A 20498-nucleotide genomic window follows, 5' to 3' on the forward strand; every position below is an offset into this window, starting at 1 on the left:
CTCCCCAGTTCCTGCTGTGCAGAGCTTGGTGTTTCCGTGCATGGAGTGAAGTCAGAGCCTGAATGCCAAATATCTTTGTACATATTCAGATAATAATCCATTATATGAGGTGGCTGACTGAAGGTATCTACACTGTGAGTCAGAGGAAAGTAGTGTGATTTACTTATAAAGCAGTGATAAATAAAAGATGTAAAGATGGGGACTTTTTAAACTGTGGTTTGCCAACATCATTCTTTAAAATTCTTTCAATCAAAATCTGACATTTTGAACATATATGTTCATATACATGTTGCATATAAATTCCGTAACTAAAAAGGACTTTTCTATCTGTGAACCATCTGTTTACGTTATCAGCATGAAAAACATAAATTCAGTCAGATGTCAATCTGAAATTAAGACTAGATTTTAAAAGCAAAAAACAAAAAAATAAATGAAACAATACTGCATGTGTTGCTGTGTGCCCATATTAGTCCATATTTATCTGTGGTGGATCATCTTAAACACCTTAACATCTGAAGTTAAACCAAGCAAAACAAACCAAACCAAAAGAAAACAAAACAAAAACAAAAAACAAACAAACAAACAAACAAACAAACAAAAAACAATACCAACACTGATTATTTTGGACATTAATATCTTTTCTTTTTTATTAAGACAAGAACTCTTCATTGTTTTGTAAAAATGTCTATTTATGAACCAATACAAAATGTGTATGGGAATGTGGAACTCCTTGTCTCCATTATTACACATTAACATTTTCCAAGAACAGCAGAGATACAAAAAGAATCAATCTAAAAACAATGACTGGTGAAACAATAAAAACCTTTTTGGGAATCAAGCAAGCTTCCAAAGGCGATGGTGCATTGAAAGTGACAGTAGTACAGCCACAACAAGTTTCTGATCCTGGTTCATCTCAATAAACAGTGTACTCTTTATGATCTATGCCAACACAAAGCAATACTTAACACATTTTTTACAGTGCACCAAATATTAAGAAAAATACAGAAAACATGTACAACATATATGCAAAATATCTTACCAATTTTGCCTTTTGGGTGTAAAATAATGTGTTGTACTTGATTTGATGAGGATGCATTGTACTTGCTTTTATGTCACTGATAGGTGGGGCCTAAACTTTTCTTTCTACCTGAGATGCAGTCATATCAGTCAGCAACGTATGAACCTGAGACAGGACATTATCAAAAAATTGAATGGAGAAAACTATGGTACAGTTACACTGTAAGACCATTTCTATTTTTTTTTATACTTTATTGGGCATTTAATAGAAAATTAAATGATACATAAAATAACATTAAATGTCATCCCTCTATTAACTTCAGATTGGATCCTCACCATTTCTTAGTATTTAAACCCTTCTAGTTTTAGTTTTATGTTGTTTTGTTCATGTTACTTTTCATATTGGAATTCTGGAAGAACAAACGCTCTTATTATTAAAAAAAACATTTCTGGAGAAGCACTCCTCCTTTTAAGCTGGGCAGACACTGTGGTTTTTATTTATCATGAATGATGTTTTAATCAGCCTTCCTGCATGGTCTGAATCTGCCACTTCTCAGGTCACAATTTACTGTACATTTGCTCAACCATGCATGGTGTGAGCGCTCATACTGAACATTTAACAGAACCCCCAAACACTGTGTGTTCATTAACAATTCCAATAAAATTCTATTTGTACAAGATGTCCTGAAAACTGATGTCAACACAAAGAAGGGACAGCTGAGGAACAGTGGTGTTATCCTGCCAATAATTCTCCTGTTGCTGTTCCCATAATGCAGCATCTCATTTGTGCCATATTGTTATGTTGTTGTCTTTTTACTCAAGCAAGTGCACTATAAACATTTTACAAGCAATTGCTGGAAATCCTACCGTGGATCCACTCAAGCGGCAACACAGCCGACCAAAATTTCTGTCATGCCATTAATCCACCTGATCATCCAGGAGCCAGACCCTTTGGGTGATTAATCACTCACACTGCACATCAAATAACAACTGATCAGCTAAAACTCATTTCGATTCCAAAATTAGTCAGGGGCGACTGATTCGGGGCCAAACTGCGGTCAAATACATACAGTGTCTGCCCAGCTTTAAAGGGTTAATATTCTTTAAAAAAATATTAATGCATCAGCCTTATGGGAGAAGACAATATTCAGTTTGATTCCTTTATTGGCAAGTACATTTTTTGAAGTCTGATTTAAATGGAAGCTGCCACGTGTCACTGAAGCAAAACAGTGCTCACTGTAAAATACAAATCACACAACCTGTCTTACAGATGAAGTGACATCTGCTCTGTGATTCATAAAGCAACAATAACAAGCCAGTTAATAGTTTTATCAGACACCAGACCATAAGACATCTAACCTAATCATAACCCCCACCCAGCATGTAACAAACACAAAACAGTGTCATCAGTATACAGTGTTAACTTAGTGGTAACTCTTATGAGTACAGAACTTTTAAATTAACTCAAGTTTTAACAAAAGGACAAACAGTGGGAGAGAGTTGGACACAGCATTTCTGATCTTTGCCTGCAACATTCCCCCATTCCCTCCACGAAGATAGCTGCATCCAATGAAAAAGCTAAGAACATGTCTGCAGCACTATCCAGCCCATGTGCTGTCTTTTTAAATTATGGAAAAAAATATGAACTTCTAAAAATGCACAGAAGCATTATGTTCAGGAAAGTGAAATTTGCACAATGCTCACAACAAGAACCTTCTCAATTGCCAAAACCTACAATCTCTGTGGAAAGACTGAATGTTGTCTTCAAGCGTGATCATGATATATTAAAGCTATCACACTGTTAATGTGTTGCAATCTGAGCTGAACATTGACACAATCTAATCAAATGCTTTAACATGGCAATAAAGTATTAAATCTTAGATACGTGTACACAAGGCAAACAACAGCATTAAGTCCCAAAAAGTCAAATTAAAATCCCAGAGAAGGTTGAATGTAAAAGAGGTGTTCAGTGGAATTTTCTGTGTGAGTTTTACTGTTACTGGATTTGAGCAATATATTGATATTTATGATAAAAGAAACATGCTTTTAAAAATGAAAAATTACAACTAAAAACCAAAAGATTTAAAGGAAACACATAGAAAATTGAAATCTTTGACAGATTTCAATTGGGTTTCTGTTCATATCAAAGCAATGAAAGTGCTTACATAAAGATTTTAAATTACATTTGCCTGAATAATGATTTGGGGGGGGTCTAACAATCTTGATGTTATCAGAGCTTACTGCAGCTTTTGAAACTGTGGACCATAAAATGCTTCTAGATAGACTGGAAAATTGTGCCAGGCCATCAGGAATGGTTTTCAGGTTGTTCAGATAATATTTAGATGACAGGGGACATGTAGTAAGTATCACTAATTTTGAATCCAAAAGAACCGCCATGGCATACGGTGTCCTACAAGGATTGATTCTTGGGCCTCTCCTATTCACCCTGTATACACTTCCTCTTTTTTGAATTCTTCACAGGCATGCGGTTGCTTATCATAGGTACACAGTTGACACCCAGCTCTATCTAGTGTTCTCACCAAATGATTATGGTCCTATAGACTTATGTCTAAGCGTTGAGAAAGTAAACAGCACGCAACAAAACATCCTTCAACTAAATGAAGACAAGACTGAAATAATTATTTTCAGCAATAAAGAAGGAAGGCTGGTGCTCATGAGTACCCTGAGTCTAGGGTTCTGAACACCTGTGTCAAGAATCTTGGTGTTATCACTGATGAGAACCTTCAATCACCATTACCATATGAAAGCTGTAGCAGAAATCATCATTCTGACATCTTAAAAACAGCTAAAATGAGAAACACTGTCTAAAAGCTCATGTTGGGGTTAATGATACGTTTCTCATTTGAATCATTAAAATGTTCAAAATTATATCATGATATACAAAGCCATGGCATATTCAAGCGTTGTCTGTTCAAAACATTGAAGGTGTACACTGTAATGTAGAGCTCCACCTCATGCCACCCACAACTGTCACATAGAGTAAGAACTCATTAAGCCAGCTGCTTGCTGTGTGAACACATTATAATGATCAACAATTCCATCAATAGTCCCTCATTGCCATGTTAAGAAGCCAGGGCATTAATGCAAACCATGGATTAACACCATGGAGCACAAAATGTGTATTAGGTTCTGTTTCAAACAATGAATTACTTTTGGCATTCCCCAGTGCTCCCTAGCAGGCAAAGCAAAATGGAGCTTCATTCAGTTTTGGCAGGTGATACATACTGTAAAGCAAGAGAGAGAAGCAGAAATAATGGGTTTTAGCACATACAGACATGCAAAAATATCAAATGTTTAAGCACTCAAGCTGCTGTATAAAAGCAAAACCACAGGCTATATTTTCAGAAGGTGTGATGTAAGTGGAATGACTGACCTGTCTCTCAGAGCATTACAGTTTGAATACATTTACTTTCCCAACATTTGCTGGTTTTACATTTTAACAAAACTCACAATGAGCATGATACAGTAAAATCCACAAAGGTACTCCATTGTAATTCTAGTAAGTTGTAAAAAATATTTCTTAGTAAGGATTAGTGTACAATTCAGCTGTGATTCCATTGGCTTGATTTACATTGGATTGTGTATCTATGATATAACATGAACCATTATGGGAGAACCTGGACTACCATGACCTTTTTTTTCATGTTTTGTGCAGTTTATGAATTCCTAAAAGTAACATAAATCTGCATGTGTTTCAGTGTGGAGTTAGGGTAAGGCTTTTTCTCTTTCGTAAAGTTATATACAGTACACCGTCATCATTTGACTGCTGGTTGGCCAATATTAAAGCCAAATGTTTTTTCAGCGGTCTTTTATTACTGAGGGATTTTGACAGAGCATTTTAAAACAATTGGAATAGGAAGATCATTTTATTATCATTTCTATTATGCTTTATTTATGGTTATTGTTTGAATGCGATTGTGTTCAAGAGGGGGCAAGGGAGGGCATTTACAGTACATCAAACCTGTTTCTCATTTATGTCCTTTGTACAATGATATGTAAAGCATTCCATGCATTTTTGGAGCTGTCAAAACTTCAGGGAGTGGGAAGTAATGGCTTGAGACAAATCACAGTATACTGGAAATAGTTTTGTGTTATGCAGGAGAGGATGCATGTGTGGAGACACATTTAGGAAAATGAATAAAGTGGCTGTGTAATTTTACCCTCATACAAAAGCCAACAGCACATTGGTAATTATGAGTGGGAAAGAGAAAATGGGAAGCGATGTGGTTATGCAAATGAAGAACAACCCAAATTCAAAGAATGGCTAGAACCAAAAAATTCAGAACAAGGCACAGAATTTTCTGCAAATGGTTGAACTAAATAAAAATTGTACCAGCAGTTAGGGAGGTGTTGAATGGTGAAGCTCTCTACAGTGACTTCTGGCAACATCTGGCGCACCCTCTCAACCCAATCCCCCAACCCACCCCCCTCTCAATTTATCAAAAACCCAAACCCTTCCATTTTATTACTCCTTTTTTGATTTTATTTTATTTTTTTTTACACACAAAACATTCCATCTACATTTGCAGACTAGACTAAACAACGGCTTAAAACCAGGCCTTTCTTTTAAACCCCATTTCTCTTACTCCTTGACCCCTCTACTCTCACTAAAGCTGATCCTGAACTAACTCAAATCCCTCCATCAACCCCCTCTACCCCTTCCCCAGCCCCCAAAGCAGCTTGGTGTCCCAAAGAGAACACAAGAGCGAGGGGTCCTGTTTTGATTAGATGTAGTACTCTTTCTTTTCGTCTGAGTTGGTGTGGCCACCCTCTGCATTGATGATGGCTGTGTCTGCATCTGCTGCATCGTCTGCTCCTTTGGCTTCATGTGTGAAATAAGTACCTGAGGTGGAGAGGATGAAGGACAGTGTCACACACTGGATAATAACCTTCTGCATAGATGATACAAAAGATTAAAATGTGACCCTACGCACACAGTACCTAATTATGCAAATCCTCCAGCCTATGGCCATTTAAACAAACCTAAGCAGTAAAATTCACATTATATATCATTTTCACTCTTTTTCAAGATTGGCATATGAAAATCAGGCCTTTGAAATTTACTCGAGTATGGGGAAGAACATGGCTCACACATTCAGATTAACCTTGTCAAGTTCTGAAAAAAAAGGAAGTAGCAAGACACTTCAAACCTAATTTATAAGATTTATTCACATCCTGTCTCAGTAAAGTTTGATAATGAAGGCAATATTCCAGAACAAATAAGGAAGTGCACTTCCACATGTGAAAACATAAAAACACAGATGCTACTTGAGTAGATAGAAAGATGATCAGTGGTGCTCTAACACAAGGGTGGTGACCAGGGACATGATAAGATTGCTCTTAGCATCCTGAAATTCTAGATGATTTTAATGAATTTTCTGAGTGACCACTCCAGTCTCACATCACTAGATTTCTCCAGATAGGTGTTGCCACCAAAAAAGGCCAAAGAGGTCCTTGTGATAATCGTTGCACTGCTTGCTTCTTCCCCCCTCAGACTTGCTTTTTGTTTCCACAGATCCAGATTTCAACGTTAATTGCTAATACAAGATATGGCCAAAACTGCAAAAAGTAATAGTAATAAAACAGAAGCATCTTTTAAAATCTGTCTAGCTGTCCTTTGTGGTGTGGTGGTGTGGCGTGGCGTTAGGCCTTTTGTGTTAATAAAACATGGACGACTCAGTCAAGTGGACACAGGATGTTTTGTTTTACCAACCTTGTAGGTTCACTTGTCTGTACGAGCGGAACAGACTGCACCTTTTTATTTACTTACAAAATGCTGAAATCTTGGTTGGTAACCTGCTAAGCTGTGACTCACTGGACCTCAGTAAATGTATGTTTTTAACCATACAACTGATTGTGGAGTTCAATTACAGTATCTCTTTTCTGAAGTTGTGCATGTGTTTAATTCCATTTCTTTCTGCATAGAAACACTATATCAAAGTGTGAAATGTTACATATTGTAGATTATACAGGATCTATTTCTATATTATGAGGGCAAAGATGTGTTATACTATTCAGCATGACAATATGAAAAATGATCAGGAACCAATAGCCTTAATAACCACCTTTCCATTATACGGATCGTATCCATCCATGGATGTAAAGAGACTGATTATAGCAGCCTGCTCTCGCTTTAATATAAATTGTATTTTTGTGCCATCAGTTTTAATTACTTCAGGTTTACTGCATTTCAGTTCAGTTTGGCAAAACGTAAGGCCCAAACTACTACGAAATGCCTATGAGCTTCTATCACCGTTACTATGCAGAAGACACCAGTCAGAGTCCATAATCTTCATCTTACCTGATGCAGCTTTAGTCAGTAAAAAAAATATAAATGTGTGAGTGTTGGTTATCATTCTGTACTTTCAAGGCCACTACTGCACCTTTGTGTCTTGCAAAGTAGCGCCCCAAGACAATGAGAAGACAGAGCATGGCGAAGACGACCACGGCCACCACTCCGCCGATCACTGCATGGTCCACCGTTCTGGGCGCTCCTTCTCCAGCTCGTGAGTCTGAAAGCAAAGGAAAAACAAACTCAGTGTGAGTAGAAATCAGGGCTCAGTGTCAGACTGTGGGAAAAGCCATACATTAAGTATAATCTACACCTTAACCACATTTAACTGTCACACATCCTCAGTGGGATTTGGAGGCTGACTGCATTTAAATGGGGGAACTTTGGAGCTACTGTACTTTGAGACATATTGCTATGAACAGCTAACAGAAAAGATTTTTGACCACAGGGTCGACTTGATTCGGATGCCTGTTACCAGACAGTAAACACTAATTTGAACTCACAGTAAATCTAGAGCAGCTTAGTCCATTGTTATGAATCTGTCAAACTAAATGAATCCAAACATAAGTATCTTACAACATACTGTATACCCTAAACACAACTGTTTGCCAAAACACAAACGTGGACTTGCTATATGATTTTGTTTGTCCCACTAGGTTGCTCTCATTGTTCATGTTATATCTTCACATCTCTTCACTCCTGGAAATTTTAATTAAAAAGTTCAAGAGTTCTTGACATGTCACTTTGATAACCTAAAGTTATTATTCATTTGTACCTTCATGGTACAAAGGAGCAGCTTTTTTTTCAAACCAGTAGCCCACCCTATGCAATAGGGAAGTGAGTGGGAAGGGGGATGGTGGAGAGAACATGATTCACATGGCTTTTTTTAACCTAATATTGTATAATGTATACATTACAGCTGCATTTTTGAGCTTTTAGATTATTTGGATACCATTACATTCTACATTTAACCTTTACTTCTGAAGTGAGGTCAGGACACTGAACAACAGCCAGTTCTTAGCAATCATTTCACCTGGACCAGGCCTTCAGCCCCCACCATCCATTAGCTGTAGTACCTCACTAAAACCCCTTCTGCACTCGAGGGATTTGCTGAGTGAGCTCCAGAAAAAAGAGCGAACAGGCCACAATTTATTAACAAATAACAGAAACGGAGATAGAAACACCATGGATAACATCAGCTACCGCCCACCCCTACAACCCGCATTACCCAACTAGCAAGAATAAAGGAGGGAGGGTGTGGGGGGCATCACAGTGCTACCTGTCAAACTCAACAAAACAGTACCTGATAGATCTAATAGGTTATTTTGACTTAAGATTTTCTTTTTTAGTGCTGGGCAGATTCAATTAAACTGAGCAGGAATCCTTCTGACATCCAATTCAATTGTGTCAGGCTGCTAAAGCACCGCTTTAACACACTTTCCTATTACGATGTTAATGTGGACTTTAGCTTTAGGGCGTGTGTGGTGTGGGTAGCTTGGACAACTGCAAAGAATCATTCTATGTTGTCTATATTAAACATTCATCTTTTAAATAAGGAGGAGGGGAAATAAGAGCATCAAAGTCTCCATAGCACATCAGTCTTTTCATCATATTATATGTTGCTCCATGTCATAATTAGACCTACTTTGTGGATTAAACTGTGCTAACAGCTTTTTAAAGCGTTACAGGAATCATCTTCTAGGGAACATTTCATGGTGGCCATTGATTAAATATGATTACATAGTGGGCAGAGAAACTGCCTACAGAGATTGTAATTTAAAGAATCATTCTGGTCAAACACAACCTGGATCTTACTTTTGTAGCTTTGACTTTCATTCCTAAAAGTAATGAATATTGTATACTCACTAATTTAAAAGAGACCTCAACTGTAGGTGTCAGTGAATCCAATAATTACTATTTTTCCTTTATTAGATAGTTTGTTCATTTAACATTCATTTTGCAGCATTTAGTTCGCACCCAGCTAAGGTATAATGAATTAATAATGTATGTATAATGTAATTTAAAAAAGATTTTGAGAGAAATGAGAAATGACATACACTCTTCCAAAATTCTGAATCTGTGCTGGATCTTGAACTTTGCAGGTCAGTTACGTTGCAGGAATATTAAGAGTTCACGGTAGAATGGCAAAAGCAACAATTTCTGCTTTAACCAAACAAAAAAGAAAACAAAACAAAGATGGTCGTCTGGCGCCCATATTTAATGAGCTCTGTTTGTAAACCCAAAGAACTGTGTGGATGTGCTGTCATTTCCTGGAAGCACTCATTCCCAGTGACACCACACAAGTAATTTGCATGCCATATCAGTGAACACCACTTACTGTCACCTGGTGAAATTCAGTACATTTGTGTTGTGGAGTCAAACTTCAAGTTGCATGGGTCATTGTTTTAGCAATCAATCGAAAGAACATTCAAGGCAATTTCTATTATCGCCTTTCCATAAAAGTCACTTTTGTGGCAAATGAAAAGCACCTAAAAGATCCACATCAAACTGTTTTCTGTAACTGCAGCTCTCCTGAGCTTTGCAGCATATTTTTGCTTATTGTTTTGGTTTTACAACACAGAGTGTTCACTCACAGCACGCTCATTAACTCAGTTTCAAGCAGCAGAGGAGCAGCTGTTTCCAGCCAGCAAGCTGAGATAAACTGACTCATGCTACTTGCACAGCAGCAAACAGACAGACACCTTGCAGCTAGAGAGCTGTGTACTATAAGATAAGATATCTTTCCTTCTAGATCTTGGTGGAGATCAAAACAGAGCTAATAAGAAATTGAATATTGAACTTACATTAGATTAGAAACATAAAACTAGTGCGTTGATAATGATGCTGTATGTCTGATGGACATTCAAATTCAAATATATTTTTTGTATAGCGCCAAATCACAACAAAAGTCATCTCAGGACACTTTACAAAGTAAGGTCTAGACCGTACTGTTATTATTATTATAGAGGAAAACCCAACAAATCCCCCTTTGAGCAAGCACTTGGTGACAACGGGGAGGAAAAACTCCCCGGCAACAGACCCCGACTGTTGATGGGCGACCTTCTGCCTCGGCTGGTTGGGGTGAGTGGATAGAGGAGAGAGACATGCATTTACTAACTTTAAATGGTGGGTTCAGTCAGCTTATGCTGGAGGTTCCCTGCCCCATAGTGGCTAAAACAGTTAGTGCAGCTTTAACGCACACAGTACAGTAAACAGCCAGCTTTCTTGGAGTTTTTGTCACAGAGCGATTTTATGATAAAGGTACAGATTAGGGCTGCAGAGATGCAAAATTCTGGACCATACTAATCTTATATTGCTTGTTTTTAACTTTAATTTATTTACAGGATTGGTTAGAGAGCCCAAACTCAAAGCAACTATTGTATAGTGAACAGTCACTGCCACTAAAATAAATCTAAACATTGCATACCCTTTGTTGTATCGATAAGGCCAAGTGGTTTATTAAAGCACTAAATTTGCTTTGCTGTTGTAGCCCATTTTCTGAAAGATATTTATCTCAGAATGGAACTGTTAGAAGTGGCATTGATTAAGAACATCATGAGTAAAAGTGAAATGTGTAAAAGATGGTAGTGGTTACTGTTATATGACAGGTAATGGTACTACTTTATGTTGAGCAGCTATGAATGATATACTATACAGTTGTTTTCAAATAGAAGAAATGAAAGCTGGGTTAGGTTATATACACATAATCCAAACCAAATCACTAATCTTAATTTGACGGCTACAGACTTGCATTCTCTTCTCATGTCATTATATTTGCTTTTGTTGTTTGCCTCCATCTTTAGTGACATTCGTTGTGTTTTAGAAGTCCAGGATACACACCACACAGCCAAAGAGATGCAGGATACAGCTGCATGTTTTCATATTACATCTGTGCTGTCTAGACTTCTCTCAGCATTGTCCCATTGTTCAGACTCTCTTTGAAACATGCTTGAAATATAAAAGGTTAATCAAGAATTGGTTTCAAAACAAGGTGTCCTCGGGGTTAAACAAAGCATGCAACAGTTAACAACCAATGTGATCACTTTGACAGGGGGAGAAACGCTTACCTTAAGTGGGACTGTGGAGTATCTCATTTTCATAGGACATGTTGACAGAGGCTTGATTTGAGACAGAGGAGATCTCCTAATTGGATCTTCTAATCTACTAATTAAGCATTAGTGATTTCACTGGTGTGCCCGCGCTGCCTGCAGATAGAGGGGCAATCGGAAATACTGCAGGGCTATATGGGTGGGGGTGTCATAGGAGCACACTGGCTTGTCAAGATCCACTTCCATTGCCCACAACACTTTTGGTTAAAGAGTGAATGTAATTAATGTCTCAATGAACCTATTCAATGAACCTATTTAAAAATGTCAGTTAAATCTTTTGCCTCTCGGGTAGCGCACCACACTACTTACATACAAATCGACTTGACCTAAGATTTATTAAGTCTTTCTCAAAATGTCAGAAAGTATTTCATTCTATAAAGACAGCAGAGCCATTAAAACCACAGAGTGAAAAAGGACAGTAGTTAAGAGGTCAAATGAAATGATTTAAAAAAATGTCATGAAATTCACTTTTGATATGTATTAAATTAACTGGAGCGAGCAAACAAAGAAACAAACAAACAAAAGGTTGTTGTGGGGGAAGCTCAAACATGATGGATTCTACATTTCTCCTACTGCAACCAATGGCCAACCATGCAAGCTGAGAGCCTTGATGACACCAAGGTCTCTATGTGTAAAATTGACGGTAGGTTCCATTAAAAACCATGGCAGAAGATTAAGTTTGATTTACAAAAGCATGAAGGGATTGACTGTGATACATCTTGAGAATAGATGTAACATGGATGACTCCATGTTGCCAAGGACAACATCACTACAGAACAACCTTGACCTTTTTACTAAAAATGTAAGACAATCTAATTAAACAAAATATAAATGAATTTATGAACACCAGCCCCTGGCACAGTAGACTATAATTTTTTCATCAGTTACTGGAGGGAACAGAACAACACTCAGATGTATTGTGTCAAATTTGAAAAAACATAATGAGCCACTTTAAATGAGGAGCAGTATGGTTCAGGGCGGGCCTGCTGTCCTAATGGTGTACGTTGCTGATATAGTTGGTTATGTTGGTTAGACAGTCAAAAGACATAACAATTAAAAAAGTGACTTAAGGGGAACTCTACACAGACTTATTTTGAACTCTTAATTGATCACAGATTGTTAGAATTGTGTTGGACTTACTTTCCAAATCAGCTTCTTTACACCCATTCATTCACTGTTTGACTAAGCTAAACCTCATTCTAACCTGAACCCTAAAACCGAGTCTTAACTGGCCAAAATGTCCTCCTCCTACTGCTGGCCATACAAGTGTACAAACACACACACACACACACACACGCACACACACACACACACAGAACACACAGTATCTAGCAATGTCACAGTTTGACTGGCGAGGGATCACTGGGAACGTCACTCTGATGATCACTTGAGAATCTCCAGCTGCTAAAAGCAAAGACCATAAAAGCTAGTACTAGAGAAAGATTTATAGCTCAGCTGTGTATCGCAGAGACACCTACAAGGCAACACACACTACATGACTCGACTTAGGCTAAGATGTGTCATTGCTGGGTGATGCACATTGATTTGTGAAAATATGGCACTTTCCTGTTTTCTCAGAAAAGCTGATATTTTGTCACATACACAGTTCCGATGTTTTCTGTTCCCCATGGAGGAACATCTTGGCTCCTGCACCGTGTCTAAATCTTCTCTCTAACTGTGTATGCTACATGTGTCAAATGATGCTTTGTGATGTTCTGGTATGTGTCACACTAAAGAACAACATGCTGTTGCTGGTGAGTACACAAAGAATTTATACTAAACAAACACATTACCACCACCATCACCAAGTATTCGGTTTCATGTAGAATGAACCAAATTTTGCCTTGCCTGACCTAACTAGTGATGTACAGTAACATCCCTCATGTTGGTATGGGGATGTTACCCTTAGCTTTTTATGGTTTGCTTACTCACCTAACTGAAACTGGGCAGGTTATGGGCATCCTGTAACTGGCAGAGATACTGTGTAGTGTTAATAAAATGCAGAATTAGCTGGAAATAACCTAGTCAACCATGTCAGGGGCTGTGTCAGAAATCACCAAGTCACAATATAGTGCAGGACATAGTGTGATTGCCATTTTGTACAGTAGTATTGCCTGAGCGCTGAGTGCACAATGCAGAATGATCTTGATTAGTAAGGCTCCAAAATCTCAATTTAGACACTGCCAGGGTCTCCACCGCCAGGAACTAAAGTCACCAACAATGCACGACTGGAAACAACTGGTGAAAGCATATAGGCAGGATAGAAATGCTATATAACCAAGTAATAGTGTCCAGAAGACTACATTACATTAGACTAAGCAGTTAAAGGCAATGAAACTCAATTTAATCAGGAATTAATATCATTTTTCATTCACTGATGCTTTTTCAGAAGAATAAGGGTTGTAATTAATTTATACTGAGACCTTGTCAGAAAATAACACGTTGCTGGCATTAGACTCTTTGGCTGCTTTAACTATAAAACACACCAACCACATTGAAAAAGAAACTCAAATGCTGAAAATTAGACTGAAGATTATATAATTTACACCTGGTGCATAGTTCCTTTTTTGTATTCCTCATGTAATATAAACCTCTGGCCATGTAATGAGTTCCATTTATGATGTCAAAAATATACTGTAGTACAGTACAGCCAGGAGAATGAAAGCAAATGTTCTAGCTCCTTACAAAAATAAGGCACTGGTCCATTATCTTCTAAGAAACCTTGCACCTTTTTTGGATGGAACTATTCATTATTTATCCAATCACAGCCAGTCTTCATCCAAAATGTAATATAATTAAGGGCTATAACTGTTTTTAGGATATTAAGCTCTATCTAGGCCATGGCTACTGTAGCTCAATAAACACCTTCTAATAATGACTTTTAGTGGTCTCAGGAGTGACTAATCCTAACACATCAAGGACTCTGTATAGCTCCCAAGGCCAAATGAGTTTGCAGCTTGTTGAAAAGATGCACATCCGTCCTGTTAATGGGGACACTATTTGGGGGAGAAAAAAGCAGTGGAGCTTCCCTTCATCTACCAGGTTACCCTTTTTTCTTTCATGTGCGATCAGTTAATCCCTTTTATTAGAAAATGTAATCTCCTGACTTTAACAGGGATAAGGTCAAATTAACTTTGATTGAAAATTTGTCATATGTCCATTATGACGAATGTCTTGACATTACTTATCATCAAAAAGCAGAAAACAAACAAACTGTTTAAGCGCTCCAAGGCAAAACAAATCCTGTCAAGGTCACAGAAATGCAAGGCTTTGATACAAATGGGACTCCCTAAGTCAAGTCCTGTGTCTCCCTTGCTCTTGGCATACTGATAACGACAACAGAAGAGACTGTGTGTATCCTGGTGTTGTGGAAAAGAACTGTATCAGTGAAATGACATCAGGGGCTTTGTGTAGATTTGTGTACACAGCAGACACAGCACTGGGTTAAGGAACTGTGCCAAGAAAATAAGGAGCTAATCCTGGAAAAGAAGCCAGAGACAATGGCTACATTTACATACATGCAGTAAACAGACTGGAGTACATTCCCTGGTCAAGGTTCTGCTTGGAGATGAGCTGTTTACTGGAACACCGTGACATATTTAATGGTTTGCCCTCAGCAACAAGTCATCCGTCTTAAACAACAAAACAGTTTGTAGGTGCCTTTCATAAGTCTGTTGTGAGTGCTGCAAAAACTATTCAGATGAGTGTTGTGTGGAATGCCACCACTAGACTTAAGGTCTGGAAAAATTTAGGTGACCTAAACTACTTGACTCACTACAGGACGTAGAGTCTACAGCCATGGTAGTGACTCTGTGAAGCTGTACTTACAGTACATAAAGCGGTATTTTGAACTAAATGCTAATATTCACTACGCCAACAAATGTTTACCACATTCAGAGGTGAAAAGTAAATAAGTACATTTACTCAAGTACTGTCCTTTTGAGGAATCTGTACTTTACCTGAGTATTTTCATTTCATGATACTTTATACTTCCCTACATTTTAGAGAAAATATTGTACTATTTGCTCACTACCTTTACAGTATTAAATAACTTAATTGCTAATTTATTACCTTTTCAGAATGAGATAAAACAAAATACAACATAATCATAAGACTTTATTGATCCCTGGTTGGAAATTCACAAGCTACCAATCAATGCTTCAAAATATAAGCATATAAGGTAGTTAACAATAGCTGCACCTTTACAGACTGCAATATTAAATATATATACTGCATCAATAATTATAATCCAATGATAGAATATACATTAATTTGAACTGTGCCACTCTGCATAATGAGTACTTTTACTTTTGTTACTTCAAGTATATTTTGATGCAAATATTTTTATACTTTTACTTAAGTAACATTTTGAATGACACTTACTCTAAACAAAACATTTTTACACAGTGGTATTGATACTTAAGTAAAGAATCTGATTGCTTCTTCCACCACTGACCACATCTGGTCATAAACTAACCAACTTGAAAATCTGGCCTGATGATGGCACTAAATAAACACTAGAGATCACCACAATGAAGGGAAATATTACAACAATCTAAAACCAGCGAATGCCAGTGCATGATCTGCAAGTAGTTATTAAGGTTCCACCACGTCTTTTGCAAGGACATGCAGATGAATTCTGCGGTGCCATTTCCTTGGCACAGCACTTTCTACGCCCACGCTGGAATCTGGTTAGCGCCAGCCAACACTGCTGGAAGCTCTCACATATACTGTACATAATGACTGCCTGCTGCCAGAGAACACAAAGTGTGTAAACAAACAAAAGGACCATTATAATTGAAATTTCATGTAATTGTGTAGTCTTAGTTACATAAATAATAGCAATTGAATGTGTGTTAAAAGCCATCAAATGTGTTTTGTAATTTTTGCTTAAACCAACACAAAGCAGTTATTAAAAAGTTCATCAAAGGAGTCTGATGTTTGACATTTGATGCACAGGCTGCTGACAGACAGCAAATGCTTCAGAGTCAAAAGAAAAAAGGCTGGAGACTCAACAAAATATTTTATTAGTACTGTATGTCTTTTTTGTCAGGCTATTCGGAGTGTCTTCAATGCTGACAAAAACCTGAGATGATGATAAAGTCCTTTAGCAAGCCTGAACGTATGGTGTTGGCTTCTAATCCAAGGAAATTCAGACAAGGGAAAGAACAAACAAACAAAGAAAAACTACTGCATTCCACATATACATAGCTCACATTACAGCCAGATGTTTTATCAGTGCTGCCAAAAGTGATGGAAGTGATGGTTATGACTCTTTTACATAAAACAACAATGGTATTTTTAGTTGTCACCACGATTTTAAGACAAATATCCCTTCAGCGAATCAAACTGGGAAAACATTTACACCCACTTTGTTTGCCAACACAGATAAAGATAAACAACAAAAAGTTAAGAAATGGCACGAGACAGTGACCGAAGCCTCAAAAGCAGATGTGGAGAAGCAAGTACAAATGTAAGGAAAAGAAGGAAGAAGGTGCTTGACACCAGCTGTTTCTTCTCAGTTCTGTTTTTAGGAAGACTTGATTTTAGGAGCAGCTTATATCCTGTATCACTGAGTAAAAGTCTATCTCTCTTTTCCCTGTCCTGCTGTCCTCTATGCCAATAACAGTCCAGTCAAACTATCAAAAAGAGAACAACTGGGCTAGATGAAAGTTGCAAGACTTAGTTGCTGTCATGGCAACACTAAGCATAAATGTAAATTACAATAAGAGTATTCAAAAGCACAGAACATGCAGGTCACATGTCTTGGGATCTAATTTTACACCACATTTCAATGTGGTCCAATTTACAACTAAAATGTGTGAAATAAGTTCAGCTTTTAAGCTCATCATCCAGTTTTCTTTACTTAGAGTAGCAACCAAATTATAAAAATATAATCTTTTTATCTCTCTTACATTAGTATACTCTGAAAAAAAATCCTAAAAAAGTAACAGCTGTTCAGATTGATTAAAAGCATGAGATCTATGACACAGCTGAGGAGGAAAAATCACTTCTGATTACACTTCTTTGTCTATTTCAACACTTCCCTGTCTATTTCATCATTTGAAAAGCCAGTTGGAACCTTAGAGGTTCACTTAACTTTCAGAGCAGGTGGTGAGTTATGAGAGGAGGAGGTGGTTTTGGAGGGGGAGGGAGTGAGAGGTCTGTTTGTCACCTGTCATATTCAGTTGTGTGTCTGAAACTAATTAAGGCAGCATATGTCCCTCATTTGAAGCAAGCCCCAAAGGTGGGTTCAAGTCACTGAGTGCCAGCGCGAAACACAAACACATCTATCTCTGTGCACACATAAAATGCTCACATACAGTACATCTTAAATGAGGGGATTACTCTATGGCACTGATTACAAAATGAAATTAAAGCTGAAAGTAACATAATAGTGTCGCCCCACTGACTTCCCCACCCTTCTAAGAGCATTGGCGGAGCAAAGAGGTGGCCAAGGGTGGGCCAGAGTCTGACTGCTTTACAAGTGATGCGGGTCAAATTAGTTTTATTTTTTTTTATCATGCATGCAGCCTGATATTTGCATTCATTTCTCTGTTTGAAGGCTCTTGTTGTTATGGAATACTTGGCATGACTCCCCTCAGCTGGGGGGGAACCACTGTGCATCAGCCATGTCCCTGGCTGGGAGTAAATAGAGAGTGCAGCCAAAGTACAGAAAAGCTAAAGAAAACACTATGTGTGTCTCATTTTTACACAAAAACTATTTGGTACTTAATATTATATTGTTTATTATTTCATAGAATTAGGGGTTTAAGTTACTTGTTGCATACATTTCAAATTTGCCACGCCTCTCTGAATCTGTGTTTGACTCAGCCTGGCCACCCTGCCCAAAAATTTCTAGATCCGCTCCTATGTAAAAGATGTCATCTAACACATTTCAGGTATTCCATGTATTTGTTGACCTGTGGGGTGCCAAGAAATACTGCTTCTGTGCACATGCTAAAAATGTATTGAACAAAAAATGAACCCTTGTGTGTTTTTCACCCATTATACAGGTCTACCTTGGCACACTGTATGCTATTCTTAAAATAAGCTTAGTGGTATTATCCATGTTCTATATGAACTCTTTATGAAAAGAGAAAGATCTATGTAACTTTATATTGCTTGTGATTATTTGGCTGCAGGTGTCCAACACACAATGAGAGGATAGAGGAGACTGTCAATGTTCCCGAGATAGGATCAGCCTCAATACAGTGAAAAATATATAATGTAAAGCTCAAAAGAAAGAAAAGAAGGCGGCTAACGTTCACAGATTTCATCGCTGCTATTATTTTCCATTTTTCTTATGTTCATTTATCCCCATCGTGTTTTAGGTAAAGCAAAAAGAAAGGACAATATTACAGTGCCATACTGTCGGTCAGTTACACTCGAGTCCTTTTTTGATGTCTTTACCACTGACAGTTATATGCAGTGGGCTACTAGCAGTCGCTGTTTGCACTGTAGATGTCCTTACCTCTGACAGTTATATGCAGTGAGCTACTAGCAGTCGCTGTTTGCACTGTATCCAACTACTTTTGATACAGAATAAAATGTCTAAATATTATAACTAAAGAGCAAGATCATAAGGTTTAAGAGATGTCTTTGTAAAGTGATTTCCAAGTGTCACTGGGGAGGAGGTTCCAGTTTGTTCAGATTTGACTGAGTTAGGATTCAAAGAAGAATGGGGACTCTTTTCATCAAATCAGCAATTCTTTTTTTATGCATAAAATCAGCACACTAATGTTGTGGCTGTCAAAAACATGCTGCTGTGTCCCCCCTTAACCCACCAATATGTCATCTAGTTGGTGCTGTAGACTGTGCCATCTGTCCCTTTGATAGTCAGTAAACCCAAGATCACCTGTTCGCTGCAGACTCTGAGGCCCATGCAAGCCCAAACATCAAACACTGACACAACTGAGATAAGCCTCTCCATGAGCAAAAATACCTTCCAAAGTTGGCTGCCCCATACAGCACCAATCAGAGACTGAAGAAACACTGCCTACATTTCTTCCACATCAATACCTGATGGCAACTTGGCACACTGTGTCCTCTTTAATGACATCCAAATGTCATAGCTTAGTCCTTGGATAAAGCAGAAAAGTCCTGTACTCCCACTGTGAGCAAAATGGTCATTATACCACTATATTCCTTTCCACTTCTAGATCTCTGAGTGTAGCTCAATTATCCCACTACTTTTGCAAACTTGCTGACAGCTGTGTTGGCAGGTGTGTCCTTTCCAGACGTGCTCACCTATCTGGATGGGAAATTAGTCAGTGCAGCTAGCCATCAGCTAAAGCAACTGACACCTTCCACCAACATGCCCTTTTATCAAGAGTGAGAAGATGGGGAGAGAGATGAGAAGATCAAACGCAGCATCACCATCCCCCACCAAAATGATAGCGCTGGCCTGTAGACCACATTTATACATTTTTAGTAAAAAGTAACAGGAAGTTTACTTCATGCAGGTGGAATGATGACAAAGGAAAATCCTCCACAGAGCAAAGCCCTGGTTATTGAGTTGCTGGTGTCTGCAAGTATAACTTTAACTTTCATGTCGGTGCATGGTATACTGTGCAATATAAACAAATGTGTAAACCTTACAGGATGGTAGTGAAAAGGTCTGCATATTTTTCTTATGATTTTCATTTTTTTAATTTAAATGCTTCTTTTCTAATTAAATTTTTATACACGGTCATCTCACTGCTTTCTTTTGACTTTCTGCAAACTCTGCACCTGTTAAATCTTTTTCCTTTGGAAAATTATAAGCATAACAACATGATGCATTTTCCATCCAAAGCCATCCATCTCCTTCCCTATCAGCTTGATTCCCAAACCAAAACTCAACTTAACACAAATCAAACACTAAATCTGTAGCAATATTCATGAATCATCCCTAAACACACAGTAACAATATGAGCTGTCTTAAAACAGGACTTTCTTCCTGCAGATTCAATGTAAAACCACACAGTGTTCAAATCCAGGGCTCTGACCAGATCACATGGGTTAACAGGTAACTCTGCACTCTGAGCTGACAGGCTGGTTTTCTTCTTGAGATAATT

At 37.9% G+C, this 20498-nt stretch overlaps 1 protein-coding gene across 4 annotated transcripts in view; it reads right to left on the reverse strand.

Annotated features, from left to right (window-relative positions):
- Positions 1-623: 623 nt before the first annotated feature.
- cadm1a (cell adhesion molecule 1a) overlaps positions 624-20498 on the reverse strand; it is a 340724-nt gene continuing 320849 nt past the window's right edge. For 3 of the 4 annotated variants that reach the window (XM_020598433.1, XM_020598432.1, XM_020598430.1), the window contains 2 exons: positions 7422-7550; positions 624-5881 (listed from right to left, as the gene is read on the reverse strand). In XM_020598433.1, coding sequence (XP_020454089.1) covers positions 5763-5881; positions 7422-7550 — 248 coding nt within the window. In that variant the 3' untranslated portion in view covers positions 624-5762. The remainder of the gene's footprint in view (positions 5882-7421; positions 7551-20498) is intronic. The other variant, XM_020598431.1, reaches the window with a different exon arrangement.

Source organism: Monopterus albus, unplaced genomic scaffold (assembly GCF_001952655.1).
Source record: "Monopterus albus unplaced genomic scaffold, M_albus_1.0 scaffold38.1, whole genome shotgun sequence".
NCBI classification, from domain to species: domain Eukaryota; kingdom Metazoa; phylum Chordata; class Actinopteri; order Synbranchiformes; family Synbranchidae; genus Monopterus; species Monopterus albus.